The sequence below is a fragment of the Lagenorhynchus albirostris genome, chromosome 1, assembly GCF_949774975.1.
Source record: "Lagenorhynchus albirostris chromosome 1, mLagAlb1.1, whole genome shotgun sequence".
Lineage (NCBI taxonomy): Eukaryota > Metazoa > Chordata > Mammalia > Artiodactyla > Delphinidae > Lagenorhynchus > Lagenorhynchus albirostris.
Genome location: NC_083095.1, coordinates 86,795,158 through 86,808,856, shown reverse-complemented (window position 1 = coordinate 86,808,856; position 13,699 = coordinate 86,795,158). Strand labels below are relative to the sequence as shown.

Below are 13,699 nucleotides of genomic sequence, written 5' to 3'. Positions count from 1 at the left end.
GATGCGTTAAAAATGAGACCCCTGAGAGAGAGATGGAAGGGGAGCTTTCAAAGACCACAGATAGAGTGAATGGACTTGAATAAGGATTTCTCACTCTCTGAGACCAAAGAAAAGAAATTTTAGCTAATATATTTTGAGTTCTTACTATATGCCAGGCATATATTCCATACATGTACAGCTCATTAAATCTCATAACAAACCTGTAAAGTAGATCCTATTGTTATTCTCATTTTACAGCTAAGGAAACTGAGGCACAGACAGGTTGGGCATGTTCTCTAGAGTCACACAGCTAGTAAATAAAGTAGCCTGAATTCAAAGTAGTTCCAAGAACCAGAAGTCTGGTTCTGAATTATAGTGCTATTCTGTTTCTCAGTGCTTATTGATTTGAAAATTAGAACCTCAGTAGAAATAAATTATTTCATGTTTCCATCCTTACTGTCATCTTCTCTGAAATCAAGTAGGACTTATCAAGAGAGAGTACATGGTAGCTTTGAATCTTTAGATTTGAAATTACAATTGGGAAGACCTTTTAAATGGAGCTAAATGTTAAAGATGACCATATTAGTAAATTTTCCTACCTTTCCTGATAATCGGGCACCATACTCACAGTTTTCCTCATTTTATCCTCACAACAAACCTATGAGGGTTGGTCTTGCAGCTTGTGGGATCTTAGTTCCCAGACCAGGGATTGAACCCCAGGCCCACAGCAGTGAAAGTGCAGTGCAGAGTCTTAACCACCTGGACTGCCAGGGAATTCCCGTGTTGGTCCCTTTTTATCCCTATTTTATGGATGAGGAAACTGATTCAGAAGATGAAGTTTACCCCCAGGTTGGACTGCTAAGTGCTAGAGCCAGGGCCTGAACCAGGTTTCTGTATCAGAGCCAGTGCTCTAACCACCAAACTTCAGCTGCCTCCTTGATGGACTATTCAGATTATATTGGGTTATGACTTATTTTAGAAATGTTTAAAAATATTTGTTATTTTCTCTAAGGCTGGAATGAATTGTAAATGAACAAATTTTAATCCCTAGGCATTAGTAGCATTGCTTTGAGACTATGGGATTCTTTTCAGTATGACCGTTAATTTTTGCTACAGATTCTTTCTTGAAAATGTGTTTTATTTTTCCAATATCTATCCCAAAAGCACTTTGGGAAGAACTTGAGTACCTTCTATGTATGGGTTCTTTTAAAACTGTACACTGTTTAAAATTTGTGCATGAACCTGAGACATTTTCCTACATAATTGATTTTATTAAAGTTTTTCCTTTTTAAAAAATTTTTATTGAAGTTGATTTACAATGTTGTGTTAGTTTCAGATTAATAAACGTTTTTAGAAGTTTTTTTAATTTGTTTTAAAATTTTTAAATTAAAATTTTTTTGTTTATTAATTTTGTGTTTTTTTACTACATAATTTTTTTACTTGTATGAGAAGAGATGGATTGAGATTCAGAAGTTTCATTTTCATTTTTAAATGTTACTACTTAGTAATTCATTATATTGTATTTCTGGAGAAACTGAATAGTCTTCTGTAGGAAGTTTGAAAGAAAATTGGTAGAAGTCAGAAAGACATACCTGGTGGCGCAGTGGTTGAGAGTCCGCCTGCCAATGCAGGGGACACGGGTTCGTGCCCCGGTCTGGGAGGACCCCACGTGCCTCAGAGCGGCTGGGCCTGTGAGCCATGGCCGCTGAGCCTGCGCGTCCGGAGCCTGTGCTCCGCAACGGGAGAGGCCACAGCAGTGAGAGGCCCGCGTACCGCAAAAAAAAAAAAATGATAAGTCTTTTCATGTTCACTTATTATTCTTACCCATTTCCTTTTTATTATTTGTTGCAAATACTAGTAAAGCAGGTTTTTATTTTTCATTTTTATTATTAATTTTTTATGTCTTAGTGAAAGGAGGCCTTCAGAAGCTTCTGAAATCCAAGCATTATTTTAGAGTATCATTGGGTTTGAGCAGGTTTTTAAGAGAAGGTTTTAAGGTATGATACTGAGTTCTGTTTCTCTTTCCTTTCTTTACTTGCTTTTGTTTTTATTCAGAGCCAGCAACTGGTGAAAGAAAAAATGGATCTACTGCTGTTGCTGAGGCTGTTACCAGGTAACCAGAGCTGGTTGCTATTTAGAGTAGTTTAATATACAAAGCCACTGGTAATGAGGGGAAGATAATTTATCAAGAGAGGAAAAAAACTTAAAATGAAACTTCAGCATAAAGGGTTTAGCAGTGTGTTGAATGTAACCCTAGGCTTTCTTATTAATACTTTAATAAAGCTTTTGCTATACTTAGAATAAGATATTTAATGGTGTTTCCCTTTCTCCCTTTTGTTCATGTGGGAGTGCCATTTCTTCTTTTTCTGTGGGTGAGATTGAGATTGTTTTGCTATTGGTGAGGAAACAGGGTTAACGAGATAGCCATAGACCTTTTTCCTTTTAAGGTCTGGCGCCGCTGCCACACCCCGCCGCCCCCCCCCACCATAGCCTCAGGCCATTTTCTCTTCTGCCTGCCAAATTAGCTACAGCCTTGAAGTGTTATTTTTGCTTTGTCATGAATGCTGTAATGCTTTGAGGATGAGTATGACCCCATCCTGAGGCTCTGGTGGTAAGCTTTGCCATCTGGTGGCCGTGAGAATAGAATTGTTTCATTGGTTTCTGGCGTGAGTCATCCAGTATGAAAATACTACCAGCAGTTGTTGAAATATAAGTGAGGATTCTTAAATCAGGCTAGACAGGTACTGTACGTAAGTAAAGCGCAGGCTAGGTGCAAGAGCGTGAAATGTTGACGATGATGGCCAGCTGAACGTGTGTCCCATTTAAAAGGGGGGGTTAGCCCTTGCTCATTTCCAGCCGGTCATTACCATGCACACCTACTGCTGCCAAATCTTTAAATTTGTAAAGAGAAATCAGGATTTTTAAAAATAAAATTTCCTGCTTGTCTGTAGACTAAATTTGATCCTTAGTTGGAAGTTTCTGACCCATCTGAATCCTTTGATTTGTACCAAGCTGTGTCTAGAGAGATTGGTTGTTTTCTGAGTTTTTGCATATTTAATCTGAAAGATAAGTACCTTTGAATCCTTATTCAGTTGAAGACTCTTTAATGATATGTTGAAGAAATCTCTTTGGTTTTAACAGAATTGTGTACCCGACACAACTTGTTATTAGTCTGTACATGTGCTTGCTAAGAGAGAACAGAATATGCTGCTGAAGATTCCTGGATCCTTTGGATGGAATGTAGGGATGGAAAAATAGGGGAAAAACTTGAGGCAGAGGGTTGGATTGGTGGATCATGGAATGAGATTCACTGGTATTGTTGTGAAGCAAATTTTGTATATGAGAATCTAGATTTTAAGAATCTTTGACTATTTACTTTACCATTGGGTTCACCATAAGAAATCATTTAAAGTAAGCTCTGTAGCACGTAGCACAGTTTAAATGATCACTGCTTCCTCTGCATTTAGGTGAAGCAGTACCGCTGTTTTTAAGTGTTGTCTGTAACTGGGCACTGTTCAGATTACTTGCTGCCATCTTATTTCTCTCTCACACATTTCATTATTGAAGGTTTCAAGCATATACAAAAGTAAAGAGAATAGTATAATGAACTACCATATATTCATCACCCAGTGTCAAAAATTACCAACTTATGACTAGTCTTGATTCATTTATAAATACTTCCAGCACTCTCCTCTCCACTGGATTATTTTTAAGCTAATTCTAGCATTATATCATTTTATCTGTAAATATTTCAATGCTGTCTCTAAAAGATAAGAATTCTTTACTTTGAACTTAACCACAGTACTACTATCATGCTTTTAAAACTGACATTGATTCCTTAATGTCATCAAATATTTGGTATTCAGATTTTTCAGATTCAGAGAAAGGATTTTATTCTCTCTGTGCCTAAAAGGATAATTTCCAGAGGTACTTTTCCTTTCAGAACTAACACAGTATATTGCTTTAATTTGTTTCTTAGTCCCCAGAAGACCATGTCTGCGTTTAGCTGTGTCTGTGAAGCCCCGCAAGAGGATGAGGCTCGAAGTCAGGATTCCCCCTCTGTACCCATCAGGCAAGCATTATTTTCATAGCATCTTTTGGGCTACATTGATTCACAAAATGGTTGGTAGCAAAATCTGGAATATACTGCTACTGTTTTGTGAACTTGAGCTTACTCTTTTATCTGAGGGACTGTGACATATTCTAGGTGGATTTATAAATAAGATGTCAGAAATTTTATTAAATATTTTGTAGATATAGATTTTTGTCTTTATCTGCCAGTTCTATCAATTTAAAATGATTGTCTTCATAAACTTATGAAAATATATCATTCTGTATTTCTAAGATTATTTCCTTTTACTTAGTTTGAAAATGTTTACTTTTTTAATTAACTTTATTTATTTATTTATGGCTGCGTCAGGTCTTCTTCGTTGCTGTGTGCGGGCTTTCTCTAGTTGCGGTGAGCGGGGGCTGCTCTTCATTGCTGTGCACACACTTCTCACTGCGGTAGCTTCTCTTGTTGCGGAGCACTGGGTTCTACGCGCGTGGGCTTCAGTAGTTGTGGCTCGTGGACTGTAGAGCACAGGCTCAGTAGCTGTGGTGCACAGGCTTAGTTGCTCTGTGGCATGTAGGATCTTCCCAGACCAGGGCTCGAACCTGTGTCCCCTGCATTGGCAGGCAGATTCTTAACCACTGCGCCACCAGGGAAGTGCCGAAAACGTTTACTTTTAACAGACTTTTTATTTCTCTTTAATTTCCCATATGGCAAAACTGAGATAGATGTTCAACATCTCAAATTTAAAGTTTGTCAGACTCGATGGAATTAAAAAATTCCCATAATTTCTTTACTCCTTCATCTCTTCGAACAGCTCTGAAGTGGGAAAAAATTTTTTGAATTACAAAGTATTTCTTCTCTATTAGAAAAGTATCTTGTTTGGAATATGTGGTTCTTATATTTAGTATAGGGAAATAAGTAATGGCAATGGAATAAGTTTGTATTATCATTATGAAGTGGAATCTTTTATCTCTAGAAATCAATGATTTTGTAATTAGGGAATATAATAATGTTTTGTCAACAGGTATATTCCTAATAGTGTTATTTGCAACATAATTTATTTTTTTCTTTTTTTGTTGGCTGCACCGTGGCTTGCGGGGTCTTAGTTCCCCAACTAGGGATTGAACCCATGCCCTCGGTAATGAGAGTGCAGAGTCCTAACTACGGGACTGCCAGGGAATTCCCTGCAACACAATTTCTGTGTTCCTTACTGATAAAAATATTTAAGAGAAACATGTCAGTGCTTTTATTGGACATTCTGATGATTAAATGTGAACTTGTTGGTATTTTTGGGAATCAGATAGCCCAGATGATATCCTCTGTTGTATCAGGAGGCTTGTTAGGCGAAATGCCACCTTGTTTTATTCCAAAAATGGTATGGTGTTGACCCAGCAATTAGGAAATTAATTGATCGCATCGTATTGCCTTCCTATTTTAAAATAGAGACTTTTTTTAAAACATATTTATTGGAGTATAATTGCTTTACAATGGTGTGTTAGTTTCTGCTTTATAATAAAGTGAATCAGTTATACATATGTCCCCATATCTCTTCCCTCTTGCATCTCCCTCCCTCCCACCCTCCCTATCCCACCCCTCTAGGTGGTCACAAAGCACCGAGGTGATCTCCCTGTGCTATGCAGCTGCTTCCCACTAGAGACTGTTTTAAAATAGAGAGACTAGGATGCTGGTGATTTTTGTTCAACCTTGGTAGAACAAGGGCCTGAGAATCCAGCTGTTTTTTGTTGTTGTTGGTTTTTTTAAAATTTATTTATTTTTTATTTTTGGTTGCATTGGGTCTTCGTTGGGGTGCACGGGCTTCTCATTGCAGTGGCTTCTCTAGTTGCAGAGCACGGGCTCTAGGCGCATGGGCTTCAGTATTTGTGGCTCGCGGGCTCTAGAACACTGGCTCAGTAGTTGTGGCGCACGGGCCTAGTTGCTCTGCAGCATGTGGGATCTTCCTGGATCAGGGATTGAACCTGTGTCCCCTGCAGTGGTAGGCAGATTTTTAACCACTGTGCCACCAGGGAAGCACTCCAGCTGGTTTTGATTCCAGTTCCTCCGCAGACAGACCTACACTCAAAACAGAATGGTTAGAAATTTATTAAATATGGAGGTTTTTTCTTCCATGTTTCACTTTGGATTAATTTTACCCAGGCTTTCCCTGCTAAAATTTGCTTTCTTTGTATCAGTTTCTAAATCTGACATATAGTGACCAGAGTACAATTGTGTAGCTGGAACTAATGAAGAAAGAGAAGTGTGGTCCTTCTTACAATTATTGAATTTCTTCTGTCTCTTTTCTGGTACTGAAGTTTCCTTCTTTATTGTTTCTTGGGAGATTAATATACCACATCTTTATGACAGATGTTTCTTGGAGGGAAGTGACTGTGATTTGAACATCATTTATTTATTTGACTGATGCTAACCCAAGAAAGATAGATACCAAAATTCTGGTATTTGACAGGAATCTGCTGAATATTGCTGATGTTGCAATGAGATACCTTTAGTCTTTAGAGAGAGAGGAGTTCCAATTAACAGTTTGGGAGAAAAAAGCAGCCTAATATTTGTCAATTAAGAATTAAAAAGTCAAAAATAAAACAAAGAAAAAAAATAAAGCTTTGTTTTAGAAGTAAAACTCTATTCGGAAGTTCTACACTAAATAAATAGCTTCTGAGGTAAAATGTCTAGGCTTATTTAAAGTGCGGGGAACAATGGTAATTGAATTCTTGAAATGGTTAATCAAGTCTTGTCCCTTCTAGCTTTTGGCTCACTTTCATTATTGCTCAGCTGTTGATATGTTAGATGTCTTAAAGATTCAAACATGGGTATTCAGTTCATACTTTGTCTTATGCAACTAATATCAATGAACATCTGCTGTGTATCTAGCACTGTGCTAAGTAATTTATATGTATGATCACTTATAAACCAGGTAGGTGTTATTCGTCTGTCTTCTGGTGATCTCATTCTTACCTATTCTTCACTGGACCATATATCCCCATTCAGTTGAGGTTCCTGACAGAGAAGACACAGGCTCTAACAACCAAATGCATACCAGGCTCTCTTTGGCTAGAACTCTTTTCTAAATCCCACTTTGATCTCCTGTTTTGGTAAACTGAGCTGCACAAGATAGAAACCTCAGAGACTTCTCCTTTTCTCTTTCTTCTCCAAGATCCAGAGCAGAGCAAGCCCCAAAGAGTTCTTCATGCTTCTTTTTTCTGTCTACCCAGGTCAGTTCAGCTTCTAAGGGTGAGAGCTCCTCCTAAGTTGGAGACAGCTTTTTCTGTCTAGATGGCTCCATGTTTCTCTGGCCAAACACAACAGCATGTGACATAGTTTCTAGACTCTTTATCATCCTGGATGTTATCTTCTGGGTATATCTCAGTTTATGCTTTGTAAAATATGATGACCTGAAACATTCCAGATGTTTTTCCATGGTCAGTTCAGAATGGGTTCTTTTTATCTTATTTTGGTTATTATATATTTAACACAACCTAAAAATGCATTAGTATGTTGTTTTTTATAGTACAGTGATGCATTCAACTTATGGTTTACTAAAAAGTTAGAAGTTACGGGCATTTTCTATATGATGAACACAGTTATACAATTAGTTAATCTGAAAGTAGATTTTTGCAGTTAATTGATTGAGAGAACATTTTTTTGTTGAAAGTAAATTTATTAAGCACTTTATTATTTTTTTTAATTTATTTTTATTTTTTGGCTGTATGCGGGCCTCTCACTGTCGTGGCCTCTCCAGTTGCAGAGCACAGGCTCCGGACGCGCAGGCGCAGCGGCCATGGCTCACGGGCCCAGCTGCTCCGCGGCATGTGGGATCTTCCCATACCGGGTCACGAACCCGTGTCCCATGCATCGGCAGGCGGACTCTCAACCACTGCGCCACCAGGGAAGCCCTAAGCACTTTATATTAAACCCCGTGTTAAGTGTTTTAAGTGTGGAGATGAATAAGATGTGAATGTCAAGTTTCTGTGTAACCTGCTCACTTGGAGTTAATCTGGGCCTATTTATTCTGGTGTATTGTTGAGAGCATTTAAGAAAGCTCCTAGGCACCTCAGGGCTTCATGGTGTCTGGTTTGTAGGAGACATGCATCAAATGCTTGTGGGATATATGAATAAATCACTGATAGCCAAATGGGAAGACTAATGAAAAGAAATACCCTGAACTGTGAGGAACCAAGTCATTCTGAAATGGTTAGTTGTAGATAATGTCAATATAGCTAGTAAAGATAGAATCTCACCTACAACTCTTTCCTTTACAGATTGGGTTAGTCAAGGGGTGTAATGAACAGTATCTAGAATGCTAGGAGTCATTTAAGGAATATTAGAACCATTAATAAAGCCAAATGAGACATCTTGACCTAATTGATCTGTTTTGAAGTAGATCCCTAAGTTGCCTTCAGTGTTTATGACTTCAATAATGGTTTTGCATCCTTTGTTTACCTTATTTTCCTGTGTCAGTTTTCAGAGTTCATAGCTAATGGAGAGAAGAAATTTTATGGCTATTTTACCATCATGGTGGAATAGTCCTGTGCACCGTTCTTTTTTTCACAGGAGTGAAATTATGATGAGAAATCTTGTAAGGTCATATACTCGGTCACCTCATTTTCACCCTTCCCCACATATCTCAGAGTGTCAAATTATGGTTCCCCCTTGACACACACACACACACACACACACACACACACTCACACTCACACTCACGTATACACTTGCTTACTTGATATGGTTTCTTTTTTTTGACATGGTTTCTTTATGTGCTTGATTTTCAGGGGGAACTTGCTGCATTTTCCAAGTACTCAAGATGAAGAGGAGAAGGGAAAATTAGAAGGTGACCAAAGGACCAGCCAGAGTCAACAGCCTATGAAGCCCAGTAGTCCTATCAAAGATCCTGCTTCTCCTACCTCCCTGGAGATGGCCACACAGGAGCCATCCAGTCCTCAAGGGGAAGCAATGGAGACAGATATGCCAGAAGGCCAGAAAGAAGGACAGAATACCAGTCAGGAAAAATCTAGTGAAGCCTTGATTAAAAGGCCCAGCCAAAATAACGTAGGAATCCAGACCATAGAGCATTCCCTCTGGGTCCCCGAAACTGTTTCAGCAGCAACTCAGACTGTAAAGAATGTGTGTGAACAAGGGACCAGTACAGTGGACCAGAACTCTGGAAAACAAGATGCCACAGTTCAGACTGAGAGGGGGAGTGGTGAGAAACCAGTCAGTGCTCCTGGGGATGATACAGAGTCACTCCATAGCCAGGTGAGAGAACATACAGGGTACCTCAGGGGCCCTGTTTTCAACTTTCTGGATTCCCAGAGAATTTAAGTTGTGGTACTTGTACTTAATGATAATTCTTAACAGTTTTATACAGACCAGTGGTTAAAGGATAAAAACAATTCATCCAGGATTGGGATAGGGTAGTGAAAATTATGGGTAGCTATAGCCAATAAGATAATCTTTCAGGGAAATGGAATAGTACTAGAGTTTGTCAAGTAGGTCTTTACTGGAAGAGAAAGCCAGGAATATAGTCTGGGTCCTGTAATACTTTTCTACATTCAATCTTTCCTTCTGCCATCATTTCTCATCCTCCTTTATAACCATAAGAGCTAATTGCTTGTCCCCCAAGTCTATTTAACCAATGTTCCCAGGAACTGAGAGAGTAGAAAGTAAAGGAGGAAGGAGTAGAAGAAGCATGAAGGATAGTTTATCACAGTATTGTAAACAAAGAACAGTCCCCAGGTGACCAGGGACTGCAGAAAGAGGCTAGGAATAGACATACTGGGAAGAAAAGGTTTGGGGCTGATGAACGTGAGACTGGAAGAAGAACAGCTTCTTGGGAATAGAGTAGGGAAGTGTAGGTACTAGTGAAAATTGAGTGGGTAAGAAGTGGTGGTAGTAATGTACATGCTAACAAGAGGAAGTTCATAAAATTTCATTAGTAACAGTGGTTAAATTGCCTTTTCAGTTGCTCTGGTAGATCATCTTCACTTGGGATCTGCCTAGGAAAGCTTCACTAGTGATGTGCCTCTCATTCGAATGGTCCAAGTTGTTTGTTTTATAAAAATAAAATAATTCCTATTTATTGAACACCTACAGTATATCAGCATTGTGCTCAAGACAACCCATGAGGTTGGTATTATTATTCCCATTTCACAGGTAAAGAAACCAAGCTGAAGAGAGGTTAAGTAACTTGCCCAAGATTTTGCCATCAGTAGGTGGCAGAACTGGAATTTGAACTCAGCATATCTGACTTCAGAATCGGTATTCTTTTCATTATGCTATGTTGCTTTTCTGTTTTTAAATCACAGCTTGTGTAGTCTTGTTCTGTTTATCCATGCCTCTCCAAAAATTCTGTTTATATTAGCCTTTTATAGTAACACAGCCTCTGAGACCTAAGACCTTATCAATTCAGGAAGATTCAAAATAGCATAGCCTTTTGGATATAGGGGCTGTAGCACATCAGACCCTATTTTGCAGCTGTTTATTTTCGCCCTTAATTTAAAGTGTTTGATTCTGCCACATAGTAATTAGGTTTCTCTGCCTTTATAAAAAGAGTTTATCTTAAAGACAGCAATCATGTGGGTGCCACTAGATTGTATTTTCTTTTACTTCTTCATATTCTCCCTCTGTCAAATAGGGAAATAATTTCTGTTCCTGTCTCAACATGATGATAGGAGCCAGTGAGCCAGAGCTCAGGCTTTGGAGTCAGACAGCATCTGGATGTTGTGAAAGTTGAGATAAAGTTTGCAAAGCTCTTAGCACTGGGTCTGACACACAGTAAATGCTCAATATGTGTTGGCTACTGCTACAACCTATTGATTATTATTGTTTTAACTACTACTACTGCAGCTGTTACCAGCACAACCACTTATGCTGTACTACTACTATGTCATACAGAGTGAAATGACATATTTAAGAGCTAGTTGCTCCTGCTAAGGAAAGAAAAGTGCTAAAAAAATACAGATGCAAATTGGGTACAGAGTGTCTGTTGAGAAAGGTAAAAAAGTTCTGGAGGTGGATATGGTGATGTTTTTACAATAATGTGAATGTACATAATGCTACAAACTGTTTATTTAAAAATGGTTAAAATGGTAAATTTTATGTTAAGTATATTTTACCGCAATTAAAAAATATAAATGGTGGGTACAGTAACAGAAATTGGGGTTGATGTGCCATCTTTTGAAGAATGGTTGGAAAATGAGGAACGCTGTATGGAGGTTTTCCAAACATCAGTGCTTTTTTATCGCTTGCAGTCTGGGTAGGACTCAGTTCAGTACTCAGAGAAAAACATAGGCAGCCTACATTTGACATTCCTTAAATTTCAATTTATGTGTCAAGTGGGCCTAGAGCCAGGTTTTCTATGAAGTGAAAGTGCGGTTTTATTTTTATTTTATCTTCCCTTAATTATAACAAGATCCTCGAGCTATTTATCTTCACAGAAACCTCTTTTCAGAAGACTATTTGAGGAGAGTAAGCATAACTTTCTTTTTATCTGCCCTTTTTCCCTTCTCTCCTTTCTTATTCTGTCAGACATGTTTATTTAGGTATGTCTCTTGAAGTGATCATTTGTCTGGCTGTTGTAATGGAAGAATACAGGGAGGCTTTTTGGCCGCATTTCAGGGACATATAAAGCGCACTGAAACCTTTTAGACCCCTGTGTGTGCAGGCAGGAAGTCCAGGCTGCCATGGCTCTGATACACCCTGATGACTGACGTATGCCCTGACCATTCATTAACCAGAGTTGTATATACAGAAGTATTTTAAGGAATTGGTTGAATAAGTTTCCACGCATTTTATTTTATTTATATTTATTCACATAATTTTAGTAGATATTTCACCCCTAACATGAAGTTGGAGTGCAAATTATTCAGAGAAATTACTTTAGGTAAATTACTACCACACTATCGGGAAAAAACCAGACTCATTATTGCAGTGGTAAATATAACTCTTTTGAAAGACTTAGATACCTTGACACTGACTGCAGAAAGTAAAATCAGTCTACTATAGGGGAAATAAGGTGGGAGAAAAAAGTGTGCATTTTCTTTCACAATTGCAGAGCCATGGGGTAGAAGGGGGGTGGGGGGCTTGGATATGGATAAATGTGATCTAGGTGTTATGAGAAAACATGTAGGTAACAGTTGTCATAAAAATGTAGGGTCTTATTTAAAATATATAACTGATTATGGTGCAACTAGATATGAAATCCTAATTTGCTAATGTTCTCTGTTTCTGGACACTAGCTCAACTCTTTAGTTACAATCTCTTACTTGGAATAGATCAAATATTTCATATTTAATTCTAGGAGAAATCAGTGTGTCTTGTTCCAGGTATAAATATACCGTAGTTTTCACTTACTAATGCAGAAAAAACAGACTGCACTGAGACTAACAGATGTTATTGCTTTATATAAAGTTCTAAAGAATGCCTTCCTTTTATCTGAAGAGCCTGTTGTAAGTGTAAACTTGAATGCTGATTGACAAGTCGGCAACAAAATCAGAAGGATTACAATCTCAATGTGCTTTTAGGGGGTCAAAGTTTCACTTAAATATCCTAGATATAAGTGCTAGATGTTATGCTTTTAATTTAGGCAGGAATAGGTTGTTTTAGGTGAAACTGATACAGACTTTTCCTAGCCTCTGGCTAGACAGCTGGTCCATCCCTAGTGTTACCTATAGGTGAATAGAAACAAAGCAACGGGAAAATTCCATCACATTAGATTCATGGAACCTCTGAACAGTGCTCATCATGAAGCAGTTGACTTGTGATTCTGACAGTTTGCAGTGAGACTCTCTATTTTTTATCATAGGGAGAGGAAGAGTTTGATATGCCTCAGCCCCCTCATGGCCATGTCTTGCATCGCCACATGAGAACAATTCGTGAGGTTCGCACACTTGTCACTCGTGTCATCACAGATGTGTATTATGTGGACGGAACAGAGGTAGAAAGAAAAGTAACTGAGGTAATGTACACTGTGGGTCTATGTGGCAAATGTTTTTCAATAGAAGAATTACCCTGGCTCTCTACCTGCTCCCCTCTTCCCTATACAACTAGCTACTAACACTGTTTTCTTTAATCCTTTTATGAGAAAGTATAACAACTGGGCTAGAGTTCTGAGTTCTGTCTTTCCCAACTATGGGTTTGCTGTTTGACCTCTGGTCACTTATTTAACCAATCCCATCATGCACTCTGTATCTATAAAGAACAGATTGATAAATCTCTCTCATGTGTAAAGATTTTATGTGTTTAAAAAAAAAATTTTTTTTTTAATTGTAGTTGATTTACACTGTTGTGTCCATCTCTGCTGTACAGCAAAGTTACTCAGTTATACACATAGAGACATGCTTTCTTTTTTATATTCTTTTCCATTATGGTTTATCCCAGGATGTTGAATATAGTTCCCTGTTACGTGTTATTTTTAATCCGTGGAAACTAATGAAGTGTAGAACTCCCTGCTTAGCTGCATGTATTTTCTCATCGTTTCTCACTGTTTTCTCACGTGTTACCATTTTTTACTCATTGGTCTTAGTTTCCATTCGTGTGTGGTTATGAACCCGTTAGTAGGAGATGTACCTTTTTTTTTAAAATTATTTAATTTATTGTTTTGGCTGCGTTGGGTCTTTGTTGCTGCGGGGGCTACTCTTCAGTGCGGCGCGTGGGCTT

The 13,699-nt window shown here is 38.3% G+C and overlaps 1 protein-coding gene across 2 annotated transcripts in view; it reads left to right on the top strand.

The window, feature by feature from the left end:
• The window catches only part of TP53BP1 (tumor protein p53 binding protein 1), a 70,933-nt gene that overhangs the window by 33,632 nt on the left and 23,602 nt on the right, over window positions 1-13,699 (top strand). For both annotated transcript variants that reach the window (XM_060148649.1, XM_060148655.1), the window contains 4 exons: window positions 2,035-2,092; window positions 3,959-4,051; window positions 8,815-9,298; window positions 12,846-12,998. In XM_060148649.1, coding sequence (XP_060004632.1) covers window positions 2,035-2,092; window positions 3,959-4,051; window positions 8,815-9,298; window positions 12,846-12,998 — 788 coding nt within the window. The remainder of the gene's footprint in view (window positions 1-2,034; window positions 2,093-3,958; window positions 4,052-8,814; window positions 9,299-12,845; window positions 12,999-13,699) is intronic.